This window comes from Notolabrus celidotus, chromosome 6, assembly GCF_009762535.1.
Source record: "Notolabrus celidotus isolate fNotCel1 chromosome 6, fNotCel1.pri, whole genome shotgun sequence".
Lineage (NCBI taxonomy): Eukaryota > Metazoa > Chordata > Actinopteri > Labriformes > Labridae > Notolabrus > Notolabrus celidotus.
In genome coordinates this window covers 4,551,311-4,570,322 of record NC_048277.1, presented here as the reverse complement: position 1 = coordinate 4,570,322, position 19,012 = coordinate 4,551,311, and the positions used below count along the sequence as shown (strand labels likewise).

The window sequence follows — 19,012 nt, the reverse complement described above, 5'->3', positions numbered from 1 at the left end:
ATATGTTGTAACTAAAGGCAAAACAAGTATCAGGATGTATATGTGACCCAGACAACATCACCTTGAGCAAAGTCAGAGAAAAAGTGAGCTGCAGTGAAATGCTAGAAAATGCATTTAAAGGGCAATACACTGTAAAATATACTCTTTTATTTACATATGATGGAAGAAAATACACTTGACCTACAACAGGTGTGTGCTTGTTCTGTCATCAATATCTCTTCATCCTCACTTGTACGATACAGTCGTCATATTTTGAATATGAAATCCCATCTTTAAACATACTTTTATCGCAGAGCCTTCCCTGGTTTGATTTTATTTTAACCGTCTTAAGAAGCATATTTTAAAATAATTGTATTCCATAAGAGATCTTTTAGGGGAATTGTATGTCTTTTAAAATATGTTTTATTTCTTCATCTTGACTTGTGTGTTTTTATTAATGGCCTGTTTTATTTTGGTGCCCATGTGAAGCACTTAGTAACTTGGTTTTGAAAAGTGCTCTACAAATAATATTATTATTATTATTATTATTATTATTATTATTATTAATACATAGCCAGCACCAAATGTGGGTATTGTAATGTAAGGAGCTGTAGACAGATTAGTCTTCTTATTGGACTCACCCTGTCACTATGTCATGACTCGTTGAGGTGGCTCCTATGACATTGACCCTCCACTCTACCTCTCACAGGCATTTTGTTTTCTTCAGTTAATCTGATAATGTAATTGTCTTGCGATTCATCAGTTCTAACAGAATCCCTGTTTGTGCTATGATGTTTATCAAAGCCAATGAGTTTGGTATTGTGTCATATCAAGAGATGCCCTGAGTCCCAACCCTATAGCAGATACATCTTTAAAAACTATTAAACATTATCAGAGTGAGTGCCCAGGTTTGTATTCAACCAAATCAACATCACCTTGAGCAAAGTCAGAGACACAGAGAGCTTTATTAAATGCCTTTATATAAGGAGATCCAAGCTCCGTACTTCATGATTATGTTAATAAAATACCTTCAACCTGACACTGCTTTGTGGAGAAGAGTCTCATCCTATCATCAGTGTAACGTTACTGAGAGTCCATCAGCACCAAGGTGACTGCTGCTGGACTCTCAGCCTGAGTCCAGATCAAACCCAGTGATGCACAGCCAGAACTGGCCTAGCCATAACTAAAGCAGTAAAGTGTTTAATGCAGAAAAACAAATGAGCACTTGTAATCTGGGCTGCAGAGGATCACCTCACAGCGATCAAAACAATAGCTCCAAGCATCTGTCATCAACCTTGTCGAATAAGCTGACCGGGTACGCAGCCTTGTGTCGATCAGTTACTCAATAAAAACTAAACTTTATGACACTAATAAAGATATAACGGCCCCAGCTAACCAGCCTTCATTGTCCTCTTGTTTAAATACCCTTGGCTACTGCGCACAAAACACAAACACGGAAGATGATCCAGACATTTCTTTGCATCACTGTCAAGTGGGAACAGGAAAACATTCACTTCCGGTCACCTGTATTTTCAAACTTAAACCTCAGCCGGTAAAGATTGACATTTCACTACGTACTGTAACTACTACAATACACATCTTAAGATATCATACTGCATTTAAAGCAAATATTGACTGAAAACCTTCAGCACGCCTTTAACTCACGTGTCCCGTCACCATGTTTCCTCTGTATGTGCTTTTATTTTGTAAGAAAACTGATAACATTTCCGGTTGAATGTTGCTAATTCTGACTAAATTGACCTAAAAAGGCTAACCGTTAGCACGTAAGCTTCGTAGGGAGAATTTACAAAAGGACATGTCGATAGAAACAGTTCACATCACCTGACAACAGGTAAAGCGCTAACATTGGTAACGTGGCTAATGTGAAAACACGACATGTTTATTGGATAGCTAACCAGCTACGTATTAATGTAATCTTCACCGTACCTTTCTCAGCTGTGCTCTGCTGCTGTCGCTGCTGAACTTTCATTTCCGCCTCAGTGACGTAACCACGTGACCCAGGGCATGCCTCTTCATTGCACAAAGGATTGCGGGTCATCAATAAACAAACATCATCACTTATTTATTTCAAAGTAAAGTTGATCAAACACAGGAACAAGGACGTCGAAGTGGGGTAAAAAGTTGAACTGATCGGAGTACGTTAGTTAATTAAATTGAATTTGTATTTTATTAAACAAACTGGAGGAGATCCAACAGTGTTAATGTCACTACAAGCCCGACTGAATCTGATTATAATGATTTATTTCTGTCCAGAATCAAATAATACTACTACTACAAATAATAATATTAAAGCCTATTATTGTTGTTGTTATTATTACCACAATTTAGAATTTAAAATATGACCTTAGTAGAGTAGTAGCCTTGCATTTACAGTATATTTCACTGTATGTCTGATTTTCCATATGATATTCTAGAGCAGGGTTTCCCAAAGTGTGGGTCAGGACTAAGTAGCTACCTCCGGTCTGAAAATATGAGTCCAATGCGGAAGTGCTAAAAACTGCAGTTCATTGAGGATCTGCTTGAGGCTGGCTGCAGAAACAGCGGAAACCACCAATTTAAAGAAGACGATCTTTACAGCAGAAATAAACATGTTTACAGTCTGGTGCAAAAGATGATTGTGGTCTGGATAGCTCATTTTGTCGAACGGCACCATAGACTGTAAATAAAAATGCACAGCGTTGCTCCGCCTCTTCCAGTTGTACGGTTCTGAAGCCAAAAAATCCCGCTCCTGGACGCCGCCATTGTGCAGCCAGAGCCTGTGAAGCCATTGTAACGAGCTCCGCCCTGCAGTGTAGCGTCACAAGACGCTGTGTGTCCTTTGAAGTGTCCCTCTACGGCGGCTGTGAATCAAAGGAAACCCAGAAGTAAAACCCCGTTTTTTAAACTCTAATAACTAACGAAAAAGAAACGTTTCAGAAAAAAGAGGCCTTGAACACAACAGTCAAATACTAACTACATATCACCACAGCATACGGATGAGAGAAACATTCGTACGACATGTATTTATGTTTTAAAGTTAGACTGAGACTCATTTTTTGACCTATACTGCAGCCAGCCACCAGGGTGCAGACACACTGCTGAAAGCTTCACCACCAGGGGAGCATCCGGCTCCCCTGATCGGCACACACTGTACGGGGCAAATTTTTTTGTAACGCAGCAATTTCAAAGATATTGAGATTACGAGTCTTCCAATGAGAGGCACAGCTGACTTGATTGACAGACTGTAGCTGTTGGCTAGGAGGCTCAAAGTCCACCTCTTTACGTCACAATCGCTCGACAGCAGCAATATGGCTGCCGCTAACGATTGGCTTCAAAACAGCGCTTCAGAAACAGATGGTTGACGTCACGGATGATACATCCATTATTTATACAGTCTATGGTTTTGACACATGAATGTAAGTCTAAATTCACAAAAGGATTGAGGTTGTGGGCCAAGCATGCCAAGCATCCAGTTTTTTGTTAATTTTAGATGAAACTCTGCTCATCTTTTTATTTGTGTAACCCATACTGATATGGATATATATGACAAGTGTTTTTGTCAAGGGGTAGCCATAAAAGAAAAGGTTAAAGATTCACTGGCCCAGATAAGGTCATTTGGTCAAGCCCATATGAACAACCTTTTAGTTCTTGCTTCTTTTTCTTTAGCAAAACTAATCAGTGTACATTGGGAGCGGCAGTAGCTCAGTCCATAGGGACTTGGCTTGGGAATCGGAGGGTCGCTGGCTCAAGTCCCAGAGTGGGCAAAGTTTGGCAAGTGGACTGGTGGCTGGAGAGGTGCTGGTCCATTTGCCTGGGCAAAGGAAGGCATCAAACCCCCAACTGCTCTGGTTGATGGCAGCCTCCACACTCTGACATCTCTCCTAAGCATGTCCATAGCATGTTTGTGCATGATTGTATGTATACCAAATATGTGTACTGTGTATGTAGCATGATCAAGAAAAAAAGCACACAAGTGAAAATTTGAATTTCCTCCATGGGGATTAATAAAGTAAGTTCATCTTTACCTTTACAACATGCATTTCTTATCACTGACTGTTACCGAGTTAAGCTGAGGTGCAAAATCAAAGAGAGGTCATTTTTTAAACAACAAGCAGCACACATCATTCAGTGGTAGGCCCATATAAATCTTTATATGCCATAAAATTAAAAATAATAACATACCAGAGGACATATGAGAACAAGCCTGAACATTTCTTACCATCATTAAAGCATATAAAGAGTAAACTTGGCTGGTAGACGAGCTTTAAATCATTCCTCACTAGGACTCCTTCAACCATGGAGTACAATCATGCTCTGTTATTTCCTGATTGGACCGTGTTCACCACATTTACGGTAAACTTAGGCCCCTTAACCACATGTTGAAATGGCTGTGTGTACGTAGAAACCTTATCTTCTGTGCTGCTGACTCACATCATTACAGAGGAATGATCAGTGGCTTAGATTGCTGCTCGCTGTCTCGCTGTGTTTTGTTATACGGTCACATATTGGAAGTATGTATCTATATGGAAGTAAAGCATTTTTATTCGCAGGTCAGTGCTTGTTACTTGTAGGTATAAGTCCATAAATGTGTATTGACAACATGCAGAACATACTGCTTGAAAAGGTAGAGGCTGTGGCACCTTGGACCTGTACCTGCAGCTTTGAATGAGCTTTGGATCACAGCCATATAAACTGTATGCTACAATAAAAGAGATCTATTCCTGACACTTCCTTATGATCTGTAACGCTGCAGGTAAACTGTGCCGTGAAGACTGTCTTTGCCCGATCTTTGAGGTGAGGAAGATGACTGGTTGTGATGCAAACTGATGTAGTGGTCATGAAAGTCGGGGTCACAACCAGAGGAGGAGCCAGCAGCAGCACAGCCACACTAAGCTGTTTCCATAGTTTCCTTCAAGATAGTTAGACGATGTTAGACACACATCTGCTGAGACCGTGTTGGAGAGAGGGATAGAGGGAGATGAAGAGAGAGAGAGATGATAGTGGGGAGACGGATAGTAGTAGTTGTTGCAGCTGGAGTCTGGCACGTCCACAGCAGCAGAAAATTAATGATGTCTCTACAGGACCAAACATTAAAATACTTCTCCATGTTCCTAATGAATTAAATGCTCAGTCTGTAGTTTCGGTTGCTTAGATTTCCGAGTAAGATGGATGAGTAAAAACCTTCGGTTGGGAAGTATTTTTTCGATTTTGTTTATATGCACTTTGAAAATGATTTCAGTCAGCTCTGAGCTCTCTGATCATGGGTTAGACGGAGTCCTGAGGAAATGCTACATTCAAATTCATGCTAGTTTTTCATGGCTACCAGCCCTAGCTTTAAGTCAGTTTTATTTTGTGAAAGGACTCTTTTTCCCAATGTGGTATGTTTGAGAAACCTCAAAATGTAAGATCAAGGGGCGCTGGTGGCCTAGCGGTCTAAGCGCCCCACAAACAGAGGCTATAATACTCGTTGCAGAGGTCGCGGTTCGATTCCCGGCCATGTGCTGCATGTCTTCCCCCACTCTCTACTCCCCACGTTTCCAGTCTCTCCTCACCTGTACCATCATAAAGGCAAAAAAAGCCCAAAACATAACTTAAAAAAAAAAAAGAAAAGTAAAATCAAACACTTTTGTGATGACATGGATTCACTGTGGCGTAAGTCGGACTCACCACATTATGCTTTACTAGCAAGAACAAAACTACAACATTAATCTCTGTTGTTAGCAAAGTTATCCCACAGGACTCCAGGGGCTGCGTCTCCTTCTAATCTAATTGGGAGAAAATAATCGTACTTGCTACTTGAGGTCCAAGATAATCAAAACCAGTTTTACAATCTGCATATGTACATACCTCATGTCATTATTTTAGAAGCCTCTGGCTTTAAGGAAAAAAAAACTTTAAAAATGTTAAAGCCTGATCTATATATTTTTTCTCTTCTAGATAGATAGATCTTTATTTGTCCTTAATGAGGAAATTTGTTGTCACGGTCTGTACCAAAATACATACATAAAACATACATAAATAAACAATAAACACCCACCCAGCCTCACAACAATGGTGCACATCATTCCACATATAGACACACCGGACACATACAGTATATGTACACAGGACACATTACTGGGGTATTTTGTTCAGGAGTGCTACGGCAGACGGGACAAAGCTTCTGCCAAACCGGGCTCATCTGCAGTAAAAGGATCTGTGTTTACAACCAGATGGGAGCATTGTGAAGACTGAGTAGAGGGGTTGTTGGGGGTCCAGTGTTATGGTGCGTTCTCTGCGTATGATGACTCTGCTATTGAGGTCAGACAGGTTGGGTGTGGGGAGGCGGGTGATTTTGGTGATAGTGTTTGTGGTGCGTATCAGTTTGTTTTTGTTGGAGACAGTTAGCATGTTGTAGCAGGGGGAACAGTAGAGGAGAAAGGGTTGAATGATGCTTTGGTACAGTAACAGTAGAAGGTGGGGGGCGACAGAAAGTGTTTTGAGTTTGCGGATGGCAGAGAGTCTTTGTTGGCAGCGTTTGTGGATGTTGTTGGTGTGTTGTTCAAAGTTAAGTTTATTATCCAGGGTGAGTCCGAGATATTTAAAGTGATCCACTATCTCGACTGCTTGATTGTTGATGTGGATGGGGTTGTGGGCCGGGCTGTGAGTGCTGGAGAATTTAATGACCAGTTCTTTTGTTTTTGAAATGTTCAGCTGAAGGTGATTGTCCATGCTCCATGTTCTTATTTGACTTGATAAGAGTGAAAAATGAGTCTGGTGGAATAAAGTTTTCATTTGGTTTTGTCTTGTTCAAGTTCCTCTTTTTGTGGCAGGTGAGAAGATTATTAAAAAATGTTGATTTTAGCAAAAGTTTTTTCATCTGGATCCAAAGATGAAAAGAAGAAACTTCAAATGTTCAAAGGTTTTTTTCCACCTGGCAAAGCTTTTATTGCTACCTATGTCAAAAAGAATATCGAATGTCAGAAAAATACAGACTTCCCCCGCCAAAATGAAGAATAATGATGCTGACAAACTCTATTTTTGGGTAATCATGTTAAGAAAGTTACATAATTACTCAAGAAAAAGTTTTTTCCACCAGGTACATTTCCCCAAATCTTTGCAAAGATGAAATCAATAATTTAATAGAGAGAATATGCTAGCACTCTTTATTGTTCAGCCTATTATATGTCATATACACCTAATTTTCTTCCTTGTTCCCTTGAGGTCTTCAAGGATTAATGTGAAATGTTAAATTGTCTTCAAAAATTAGAGGAAGTGATTTGGTACTCAACATATCTGAGTCAAACTTGAGGTCTGTTTTAGCTCCTTGAGTTTGACTGAGATATCTAAAAGGGAAAATTCACCAGTCTCCAAAAACAATGTTGATCACCAAAGAACAACAGGTCTGAACTTCTGTTTGGATAGAGGTGACTCAAGAAGAGCCAGAGGAAAGGGTTTGATGCCTGAAAAAACAAAGTGTGTTGAGCAATAACAGTCTCTCTAAATGTGTCATTTACAATGATATACTAACACTCATGCCCAAGCATCCTCCCTTCTCTTATCCTTGTCATCCCCATCACCATCTGGGACCACTTTCCTCACAGAGATTACATCTGGCTGCATGATTGTACGCTGACATCTCACATTGGCTCAGTGCTTTATAGTTCTGGGAAATTCAAATTACATATCTAAAGTCAACAGAATGAAATGTAGTAATATCTTTCAAATATTACTCACCACCGGTCTGACGATACTCCACTTTCAAAATGACATCCATAATCTAAAAGAATGAGACTTGAATGGAAGCTGCGTTTGTTGAGAGATCCACAGTAAAAACAGATTTTTTATTTACTCACAAGATGAGATTTCTGATTCTCCGCAAGACAGGCTCCATCCACTGAGCATAAAAAGTCCAGCAGCCTGTTGCACAGGCAGTGCGGAAGTTGTCCTAAGTTAGGGTGTAAAGTCCTCTAAACCAAACATTGAAACTAGTTAGCTTGTAACTTAAGTTGTGTCATAGTTTGGTTGCACCACAGAGACGTAAGGTTCATCTTAACTAGTAGACCGTAACATCCAAACTAACCAAAACACTGTCACAGATATGACGTTTACGCTTCCTGCAGCCAATCAGAGGAAAGCACCATTTTTGATGAATTGTTATCTTTCGTGCCTAATCTTCTCAGAACTGACCAACAGCTGAAACAAACTAAAGTAACGTAATAACTACAGCCTAAAGCCTTAATCCACGGTGTCTATAATAACAGTGACTGCGAGTGGTAAAATTATCAACTACAACATATGTTAATACTCAGGAGAGCAAATCTTGGTCATCATATTTCCAAAAGACATAATCTCTCGCGGATATCGCGTTGCCGACGTAATCTAGCAGGGAGAACCCTCTGTATCTCCTCATCCTCCAAATCATCCCACCTTTCAAAACGAGGCAACATGGCAACCGGTATACGGAGGACTTTCCACCTACTAGGAGCAAAGTGTAAGAATTAAGTTGTAACTTAGGCTGACGTTGGAACTATCTCAGCTGGTGCAATGCACAAAACATTAGTAGAGTGTAAACGCAACTAAAAATGCTGTTCAAACTAGGCTACATTTGAACTTAAAGCTGGTACAACAGGCTGCTGGTGACCATCAGCAGACATTCCAAAACTATATCACTGTCAAGGAAAACACCGCCATCTAGTGGTTAACAAAATACCTAAACAAATGGCTCCTACAAAGATCAAATAATCTTCATGAATATTGGACAATGATCAAGCAGTTTCACTTTTCAAAGTAAGAAGCTCAATGTGGGCTTAATGTTCTGCAGAAACGTACCTGTCCATCTCTGGAGGACATAAAAACACAAGTTGTTGCATCTGTGTGTTGTTGTTTTATCTGAAAGAAATCAGTTTGTCCTCTTGTGCTTTAAAAATACCTGCATCTGTTGATTTAGCTCATCTGTACCTGCTATTAGTTTGAAGAAGGTTTAATCCCCAGAGCAGAGTAGAGCCAGAGAGAGGAGAAGGCTCCACCTGGTGGACTATAAAACCCAGAACATGCTTCAGCAGCATTCAGACTCTGGGCCTAACTCTATAAAAGACTGACACGTTCTAAACTAAACCTGATTAATAGAAGGTTTTATAGATACAAGCATATTTTTATTTTAACTCTTCAGTCCATCAATTAAAACACATTGATTTACTTTCAAACAGAAGCAAAGCTGTGGTGGTGACATACACCAGGCAAAAACACAAGTTAGGTCTATAGTATAACATGATCTACACTGACCTGATGAGATATGAGAACAACTATATCCTCAGATGTTTATTAAGTGTGTTTCAAAAATAAAAGCCTGATTTTGTGAGAATTAAAATGGAGTTGAAGGGGTGGACACAGTTTCTCAGTCAGATCATCTTTGATCAAAAAGAAAGAGGAAATAGAAAATGGCCCAGTAGAATCTTTTTTAAGAGGGCTCTCGGGGAGCAGAGCTGTAGCAGCAGACATGTTGGCAGCTGTGAGAAAGAAGACTTAGTATATGTGTACAGTTTGATACCTCACAGAGCTCACTTCAAAGGTGAGAGAAAGTTGTGTGACGTCCTTTGTGGTCCCGCAGTTACACAAAAGCTGACAATTGCTCTGAAGTCACAATTCTGAACATCTCTGCTGTGTTCTCTTTGTCTGTACCTGCGACTTTAACTGTGTTTTACAGGTGATTTAGGGACTGACTTTTGAAACAGCAACAGGTGCCAGCACCAAGTGTTTGCCTGCTTGTGACTATTTCAGGTCATACAGACACTCAGGTGACAATACTGCAGACAAAAGGCTTTCATCAGAACTTTGACACGACTGTGAAGGACCTTCAATTTGTTACATGTTGACCTTAGCGACCCCTGTGGACAAACCTGTGTCTTATACAGTAGTTGCTGATCTTGTCTTGTACATGTGTATCCAACATTATTCTGTGGTGAAAAACTTATTTGTCTGTCTTTATGAAAGTTTAATACACTCTGCACAATGCTCCGTACTCTTCTGTTCAATGATAAATCTGCCTCTCCACATCCTCTCTCCACCCTGTCAAAAACAAACTCTCCATCCTCATTGACTGCTCCTCCGTCTCCCCTTCCCCCCATGATAAGAGTCTGGGTGTCATCCTCGACAGTACACTGTCATTCCAGTCTCACATCAATAATGTCACCCGGTCAGCATACTTCCAACTCTGTAACATGTCTCGCCTGCGTCCGTATCTCTCCCCCGCCTAGACCAGGGGTTCCCAAAGTGTGGGTCAGGACTCCCTGGGGGGTCGGGAGACACAAATGGGGGGTCTTGAGATGTCTTCAAGAAAGTTTTTTTTTTTTAAGTTATCTAAAAATATTTATTGTGATAACTTTATTTGTTTTTGTTTAATTACCTTGTTTTCTTATGTTTATCTTCCTTTTTGTTTGTTTTTGTTTGTTTTGTTGATTATGATTATTCCTTTATTATCATTATTATGTTTGGATTATTATAATTTTTTAAATCTCTTTGTTGGTTTTGTCTTACTTATATATCATTTTTTAACTTGTGGTGAACAAAAAAATACTGAAAAAATGCAATTAAAAAAACACTGACAGAGTTAGATAGAAAAATAATATCTGAATTACTGAGAGAATAAAAATGTGCAGCACATTTTAAACAGAGACATTCATCTCACTGTCCTCAGTCCATCTTGTGAACTGGAAAGAATCGTGCCAGAGTCTTCGGTTGATGCTGAAGCTGAGGCCTGATGTGGAAGGAGCTCAGTCTCGAGTGGAGGAATGCCTGCACCTACACCTGCAAGAACAAGCACATCATCATCACCAACAACATCATCATCATTAGAGGGGATGTAGATTGGAGCATCGTTACCTGGGTTGTCACAACCTTGATGAGATCAGGAGGCTCGATGATGAAGTTCCCAACTTCTGATGAGAAAAAGGTCAGAGAGTCAAGTTTATATTTTAACGTCCTCTTTAAAAATTTGAAATCAGAACAAAATATAGAACATTTCAATTCACATAAGGTTCTTACAGCTGTACTCCATCACTGACTCAGAAACAAAGAGGACATTTAACACTCATATCAGCTATCAACCACTCTACTTTAAAGAAACACTTTATTCTGCATTCTGCACAATGTTTAAAATCCTGTGAAAAGTCAAGCAAAAAAAAATCAAGAGCTAAACTTTACTGAAATTATAAACGTGTGTTTAAAAAAACGTGTTAAAGAAAAAACAAGAACTCAGTCAAATGTTAGAGAGGAGCTCAAAGAGCGCTGCAGGAACACCTGCAGGCTCACTGCTGTTATAACATCAACGTGTCAAAATAATAATTTGAGAACTATATCAACTTACGCAGATGAAAGTATGTCTTGAAAAGCATCTTTAAGTGAGCTCACAATGAAACTCTAAAAGCTTTAAAACACTTCAATAAGACGGCAAAGTGCGCTCAGCTAAATTCAGCAGCTGAAAACAAACTGTGCACCAAGCACAGACATCTTTCCACTGATCTGTATCAATGCCTTTATTGTTTATGTTAAACTATCTCCCCATAATGTACAAAAAGCTGCATCATTTATTTTATACGTCCTGCCCTACATGCGTCATTACGCATTTATACAACACAATTAAAGAGTTAAACCATGCGTAGGCAACAACACGACCTCTTTAGAATAACCTCAGTGACTTCTCTGCAAATCAAATGGTTTATAACTCATTAGTGTTCCAGTTTATGGTCTGTGTATCACAGCACGAGAGGGTCTCATCAAGTATGAAGACTGCATATCCCATGAGCACCATCACCTGTTGTCGTAAAGATGTGGCTTTTGCAAAAGTGTGCAGTTGTTGTGGAATCAAATGAACCAAATACACATCTTCTTTATTCCAACTTTGTGATGTGTCAAATGTGATACATTTGACATAAGAATCATTCTTTTCTTTTGATTTGACACATATGGATGATGAATCACAAAAACAACTCCATCATTAGGATCAGATGCTGTGAAAAAAATGACCTACATTTTTTATTTGAAATAAAGGAAGAGAGAAATAAAATAGAACACTCATGAGTTGTAACAGCTGTAATAACAGGTTTTATAAGAGTAAAATGATTCTTGTCCATGTAGGACTCATTGTAGACTGGAAGAGCTCTGGTGCTGGACTTGTTGGTGTTTTGAGAGACTGCTTTGTAGGCCATCCTATTGTACCTGATGTTAACTGCTTTAATGGAAATTAAAAAATGCATGAAAGCTTAATAACTTCAGGACTCACTGTGACCACACCTTTACACCTTGACTAGTAATATAACACTTTCTCTAACTGTGAGGATGAATATTGCTTAATTTTTTGTAATACCTGAAAAGTTGGATCAAACTATAGGAAAACGTTTTGTCAACATTGTTCTTCTGGAGTTTAACATTGCAGTTATCTCCTATCGTTACCTAAACTCCACGGTCTGTAAGATTTATGCCTTTATTGCTCTTTGCTAATGTGTGTTTTTTTCTGGTTTAAAAGCTCTAAAGTAAATTGCACAAAAAAGTACCATCAATATTTTTCATCAGAGTGTAAAGACAGTTTTATCACAGGACATTCAGAAGATCAACGCAAAGCCAAGGTGAACCGTTGAGGATTTGATGCAACTCTCCATAGAGAAGTCTCAACATAATGTGCTCAAATGACACTAATTCACATCCCATCTCACAGAGCGATGATGTATTTCTTAGCCAGTAGATGGAGCCAGAGTTTCAAGAATGATCACATAATGTATGTACCAGGCCATGCCATACCATACCATGGCAGGCCAGGCCAGGCCAGGCCATGCCATGCCATGCCATACCATACCATACATACCATACCACACTATACATACAATACATACCATACCATACCATTCATACCATACCATTCATACCATTCATACCATATCATACAATACCATACCATACCATACATACCATACCACACTATACATACAATACATACCATACCATACAATACCATACCATACCATTCATACCATACATACCATATCATACATACCATACCATACATACCATACCATTCATACCAGAGACTCAGAGTTAAGACACATACAGAACAAAGCATCTGACCAGTGACCAAGGCTTTAATATAAAAGATGCAAGCAGGCACCGTTACTTGTTCAATTACCCAGAAACAATGTGACAATTATTCTATTTATCATGAGGTGCTGGAGGGCTGCAGATAACAGGTAACTACCATGGTTACACAGGTCCTCCTCTTCCACCCTACTCACCCTCCCATCTGCTCGCTTGACCACCATGGGGTCGAGAGCCTTCAGCCTCTCGGCCTCTGGAACTCTCTCCTCCAGGACGTACAAAATTCCACCTCTCCCACCACCTTCAAATCCTGCCTCAAAACTCACCTTTTTCTGCCAAGGGTACTCACTTTAATCGGTCTTTATGGGACTGGAATGACTTCTCCTCCCCTTTCATTTTTCTAGCATTGCATTGTTATTCTGTTGTATTTATTTATTGTTGAGTGTCGTTTTTAATATTGGTATGTTGTTAGATGACCTGCCTGAAGCCAGCCGGGATAGGCTCCACCCCCCCACCCCCCGTGAGCCCTGACGGGATAAGCGGTCAAGATAATGGATGGATGGATGTATGTTTGATGACCTTGATTGTCCAGAAAGGTACCTATAAATAAAATGTATTATTATTATTCTCTAAATAGAAAATAAAGTTTGATGTGGTTTTACTAAACAAGAATACTAAATCAAATACAACACATTTTCTCAAACATATTTATTTAAAAAGTCACATTAAACAAACGTATTATCTAACAAAACACAGTTTGTGTCATTCTGAGACAACCCCTCTTTCAGACACTGACCCTGCATCGGATGCTTTAGCGCACACACACACACACACACACACACACACCGCTCATGTTACGATCCCTGTTGGTGATGACATCATTTCAATGAATTAACTCATTTTTACTTCATTTGCAACTTAGTAGATGAATGACTTTAAAAGAAGAGACTGATTCTTACACCGACTCATTGAACAAAAGTTTTTTAAACCGTTAACACTCTCACTGGTTCAAATTTTCACCGAATCAATGAATCCCAGGCTGTTATACAAGAAGTATTCTTTTAGTCTGTAAACAGTGTTTGGATGCGTGTAATGTGATCTGGGCCCTGCTCCTGACTCCGCTCTCTGATGGTGACAGATCTGTGTGAATGCATGTCCTGCTCTGAGAGGGGTCGGCCCTCAGTTGATGGTGAGCACGTCACTCTGGATCTCGTGGCTCAGCTGGGTCTGCAGGTCGCTCAGCTTCTTCTTGAGGACGGCCAGCGCAGACATGACGATGGTCTCCGGTCGTAGGGAGCCGCAGGACTCCACGTTGAAATAGAACCTGCGCGGGGAGATGAACAAGCCATCAGATGAGTGATACTTGAATGAACTCAAAGGATTATTATGTTACACAGTTACATCATATGTTGTTTTCTGGAATAAAGGGAATTGATTAAATAGTTCAGAGTGCTTTCAACTCGTCAACATAACTACAATATGATGCTGTTGCACAACATCATTGACAGGACATCAACAACTGCTCCTCCTCCACTGCCCCTTTTTTACAAGGCGTCCACCAGGGCTCGATGCTTGGTCCCTGACTATTCATTCTCTACATGTTCCCCCTTGGTAACATCATATGCAAACCATAGACTGTATAATTATGGACGTAGTATCCGTGATGTCATGGCGGCAGACATTTTGGAAATGTTGAACTCAACCTAAGTGCTGTTGAGCTAGTGTGACGCAAAGAGGAGGGCTTTGAGCGTCCTCACTTCCCGCCTGTCAATCAAGTCAGCTGTGCCTCTTGTATTGGAAAACTCGTAATCTTAAGATCTTCGAAACTGCTGCATGTGCAGATAGAGAAATGAGCCATCCAGGCTTTATTTGTTTTTTGAATCCGGTTTTAAACATTTATATTTCTGCTCTAAAAATCATCTTTTTTAAATTGGTTGTGGTTTCTGGTGTTTCTGTAGCCAGCCTCAAGCAGATGCTCGATGAATTGCAGTTTATAACACCTCCGCATGGGCTTCATATTTTGAGAGGAGGTTGCCGCTTGCTCATACATTAACAGAGTGGTCAGATCATTGTTATTTGGCCCTGTGACTCTTCATGGGATGAGACTGAAACCAGATTCCCTGTGAATGTCATGTTTCTCAACAACAGTGTAGGATGCTGCTAACTCACCTTTCTGGCTTTCCATTGGGGTCATAGGGAGCCTGAACCTCATCCTCCTCAATCTCTGAGTACTCACTCTTGGGCCTGAGGACAAATAAGACACAGACAGTGATTCAACAATTTACATCAAACATTCATCCTTTATGCTGAGCCATAGTAAAACAAAGACATACCACTCCTCAGGTCGTGGGAAGACGGTGTGTCTCAGAGCGTTGTCAGGATCATATTCAAAGGAAACCCCTGCTGTGGGGTTCCACTTGGCGTGCTCCTTACCGAAGCCTTTCTTAGCGTACGCCCTGAGCCGCAGTTCTTGACCTTTACGAAGCTTCACCAGTAAAATGTCTGAAATGTGTCAGTGAACAACATGAGTATGAGAGAGGGAGTTTACAGTGGGTTTAAAATGAGGGATCAAATGAAGGGTTACCCTTCAGACAGCTTAAACCTTACCGTCTTGTTCAACGTAGTCATTAGGATCGTTGTCTCTGCTCCTGGAAGTCACCTAGAGAGCACAATTTAAATACTGTGAGCATTTTCTTCTTCTTCTACTGTCCTCCAAGGGTTTCAATGTTAGGGTTGCAAAGGGGTGGAAAATTTCCGAATTTTCGGGAAGTTAAGCTTGGGAATTTTGGAAATATTCCAAATTGGAAACTTTCCATTGGGAATTAACTGGGAATTGAGGTTGACTTAATGGTAAGGTGGCATACCCAAGCATAAATACATGTTTTGTTATAAGCACACATCCAAAATAATACAATTAAAACAGATTTATTTGTAAGTAGAACTTTATCAAGTGTTAAATATTTTATTGAACAATCAATTCTTTCATTGAAGAACAAAAACATGAATGTTGAGTTAAATATTTCTAATCCCCCTGACCCAACCCATTCAAAAATTAACAAAAATGCAATCCCAACAAAGTCCCATTCAAAATGTTAAATGAAAAGAGCCGCTCTCCCTCCAAAAAGTCCAATTCAACATGCAAATAAAAAAGCATCTTCCCTCAAGCTTCTCAAGCCTAGCTCTGCAGGATTCTAGAGATCATGTGTGCTTCATGTGATGGAGGAATGCACAGTGCATGTAGGGGGCGTGGTCTCAATAGCCCTGCAGTAAGCAGTGTGCTATGTGCATGTGATTGAGGAATAGCAGAGATATTAAACTGTACTTGCATGAAATCTGGTTGTTTTAGTCAGGATTATGAAAAATATATTTCCCCAACTATATTTAAGTTCTCTATTCCCGTTTATTCCCATAAATTCCCATGGAGAGTTTCCAACTTTGAAAAATCCCAGGCCTTTTGCAACCCTATTCAATGTACAGAGAGAAAAGGACTCACAGGGATGACTCTGGGGTTATTCGACAAAAGGTCTCGAGAGGTGACGTGGCGTGTCTGGTCTTCAGTGCATCGAACATCCATGGTCAACTCAACAGAACACTCTGCACAAAAATCCTCACATGTACAGTCCTGCACAAGGATCAGACACAGAATGCAAGAATATCATGTACATCATCCTCTGATTAACTCTTTCTATACATGCCAACAAGCCCAAAACAGAGCAAAAAAACAGTTCTTTCTCAGAAAAATGCCTCCTTGTCTCTTTCCACTACTTGCAAACAAAAGTAAAATGCCTAGAAGCTTCTGTGTGGTGAGATACACCAAAACAAAATGTCAAAGACCACAAAACAACTTGTTCAAAAACATCCAAAAAGACAAGTGAGCTTTGAAAGAACAGAAGTGTCTCATCAAACCTACCCTGGAATACTGCATTTTTTCCACAATGTCATCGCTCGTGAGAGGTATGAGACCTGAGAACACAGGACACATTATTACAACAGCTCTCTGGAATACAACTTGTCAGAACAAGTCATTATCATCATGTCACACTGATAGTTGTGATAAACAGCTGGATACACACCAACTCTGTGTGCAACAAACTCGTCATGTAGCACAGAGGAATTTGCATCAATCTGGATCCAGTCGATCGCTGCAAATAAAGAAATGCAATTCAGGTCACTTGAGTTGTTCAGTGTTAAACCTTGTTCAGTCTATCTCATCTTATCCTCTGCACATGAAAGCACAGGAGAAAACTTAGTTCAGCACATCAGTGGCAACAATTAAAGTTTCAGAAACAAACTGAACTGGATTTGGAACTAAATGATATTTATTTGTTACATTTATTTTATTTTGTACATATAATTCTAACTATTCTGCACTTCTGCTGTATATACTTTATATATTGTATTATCTTATTTTTAATGTATTTTATTTGATCTTTATTTTATTCCTTCTTCTACTAATATTTTGACTTTCTTTCATATTGTTTATAAGAGCTCTGTAATTAGCTAATTTCCCTCCCTGGGATAAATAAAGTATTTCTGATTCTGATTATTGGTCTGCAAATTTTTCCCAAACTTTTGCATAAAAATATCCAAAGACAAAGCTTTCAGGATTTCATAAAAGCAGCTCCCAACATACAGTCCTGCTCATTGTACCTTAAGTCTCTAAAACTAGTATGGGAGGTAGAGCCTTCAGTTATCAGGCCCCTCTCCTTTGGAATCATCTACCAGTAAGAGTCCAGGAGGTAGACACCCTCTCTACTTTTAAGAGTAGGCTTCAAACTTTCCTTTTTGATAAAGCTTAGTTATAGCTGGATCAGGCTTTGACCAGCTCTTAGTTATGCTGCTATAGACTTAGACTGCTAGGGGACTGACACACTGGGATCCTGTCTTCCTGCTACAACTACTACTATCTGTCTCACCACTATCATCTCCCTCTCTCTTCATCTCCCTCTCTCCCTCACTCCAACACGGTCTCAGCAGATGTGTGTCTAACATAAGTCTGGTCCTGCTGGAGGTTTCTACCTGTTAAAGGAAGTTTGTCCTTGTCACTGTAACTTGCTAAATGCTGCAAAGTGCTCTGCTCATGGTGGATTAAGATGAGATCAGACTGAGTCCTGTCTGTAAGATGGGACTGGATCTTATCCTGTCTTGATGTTGGGTCTTTGTTAATAATAGAACATACGAGATCACTCTGTTTGTAAAAAGTCTGAGGAGAACATTTGTTGGGATCATTTAACATTAAACAAATGAAGATGTGTTGAATGTTTAGAATGTTTATTTAGACTATTTAAGACTATTTAAGACTATCTAAGCATGCAGGCTTGGTCTCTGAACCTGAAAGACAATAGTCTTAGCCCAGCCTATGATCCAGCACTATGTCAGAAAGTTCAAAACAGAAGTCTTACTCAGGGGGAAACAAATTATTACTTTACCTATAGTGGCAACTTCTGACATGAACACCCGGCGGATAGAGTTCGCAACCCTGAAGGAAAAGAAACAAGAATGTTTGAAAAGCAGAAAACACTGATGACTGGAAACATCAGCTTATCATATAAAACCACCGCAGGGACACTGCTCATGTTACCTAGATCTACCTTTAAGGAGCATGTAGGTTAAAATAAGTCATTTAGGAACAACATTTTAATTCAGGAGGTACTCCTTGGTGATCGAATAGTAAGGTTCTGTTCAATGAGTTGAATGAGAGTAATGGCTGCCCTTTGCTTCACGCACTCCTGGCATTGACAGAAAAAGTGAGTACTTACGCCAAATCAGTGTTTTCAATGACAAACTTGACATTTTCGTCTGTCAGTTCTGTGATCTTCACCGTGGGTTGGTTAGCATACGGCATTATTTGTGTATAATAAGCCGAAGATACGAAGTAAAATCGTCCACACACTCGACTACCGCTGCTTCGGCTTGGAGGCCTGACCGGAAATATTTACCGACCGCTGATTGGCCGGGAGACTGGCTC

At 39.9% G+C, this 19,012-nt stretch overlaps 2 protein-coding genes and 1 long non-coding RNA gene across 4 annotated transcripts in view; 1 reads left to right on the top strand and 2 right to left on the bottom strand.

Moving 5' to 3' along the window:
- Positions 1–2,044, bottom strand: part of wwp2 (WW domain containing E3 ubiquitin protein ligase 2) — a 67,914-nt gene extending 65,870 nt beyond the window's left edge. The window contains exon 1 of one of the 2 annotated variants that reach the window (XM_034685722.1): positions 1,927–2,044. The gene's annotated coding sequence lies outside the window, so the exon portion shown is untranslated. The remainder of the gene's footprint in view (positions 1–1,926) is intronic. The other variant, XM_034685723.1, reaches the window with a different exon arrangement.
- Positions 2,045–8,350: 6,306 nt separating this feature from the next.
- Positions 8,351–13,634, top strand: LOC117814411. Its single transcript, XR_004631573.1, has 3 exons — positions 8,351–8,452; positions 10,655–10,909; positions 13,517–13,634. It is a non-coding gene; the product is annotated as an uncharacterized LOC117814411 (long non-coding RNA).
- Positions 13,635–13,737: 103 nt separating this feature from the next.
- On the bottom strand, positions 13,738–19,001 carry polr2c (polymerase (RNA) II (DNA directed) polypeptide C). Its single transcript, XM_034686400.1, has 9 exons — positions 18,804–19,001; positions 18,474–18,523; positions 17,118–17,186; positions 16,955–17,007; positions 16,538–16,666; positions 15,652–15,703; positions 15,378–15,546; positions 15,214–15,288; positions 13,738–14,368 (listed from the first exon to the last, which is right to left on the bottom strand). The coding sequence occupies exons 1-9, from the start codon at positions 18,887–18,889 to the stop codon at positions 14,224–14,226; spliced, it is 828 nt and encodes a 275-aa protein (XP_034542291.1). The 5' UTR covers positions 18,890–19,001; the 3' UTR covers positions 13,738–14,223.
- Positions 19,002–19,012: the final 11 nt, after the last annotated feature.

Coding starts and splice junctions, on each gene's coding strand:
- polr2c (XM_034686400.1), bottom strand. CDS start 18,889: ATGCCGTATGCTAACCAACCCACGGTGAAGATCACAGAACTGACAGAC. Junction 18,524..18,803: donor ATTGAAAACACTGATTTGGC/GTAAGTACTCAC, acceptor CTTTTCCTTCAG/GGTTGCGAACTCTATCCGCC. Junction 14,369..15,213: donor CCCAATGGAAAGCCAGAAAG/GTGAGTTAGCAG, acceptor CTCCCCGCGCAG/GTTCTATTTCAACGTGGAGT.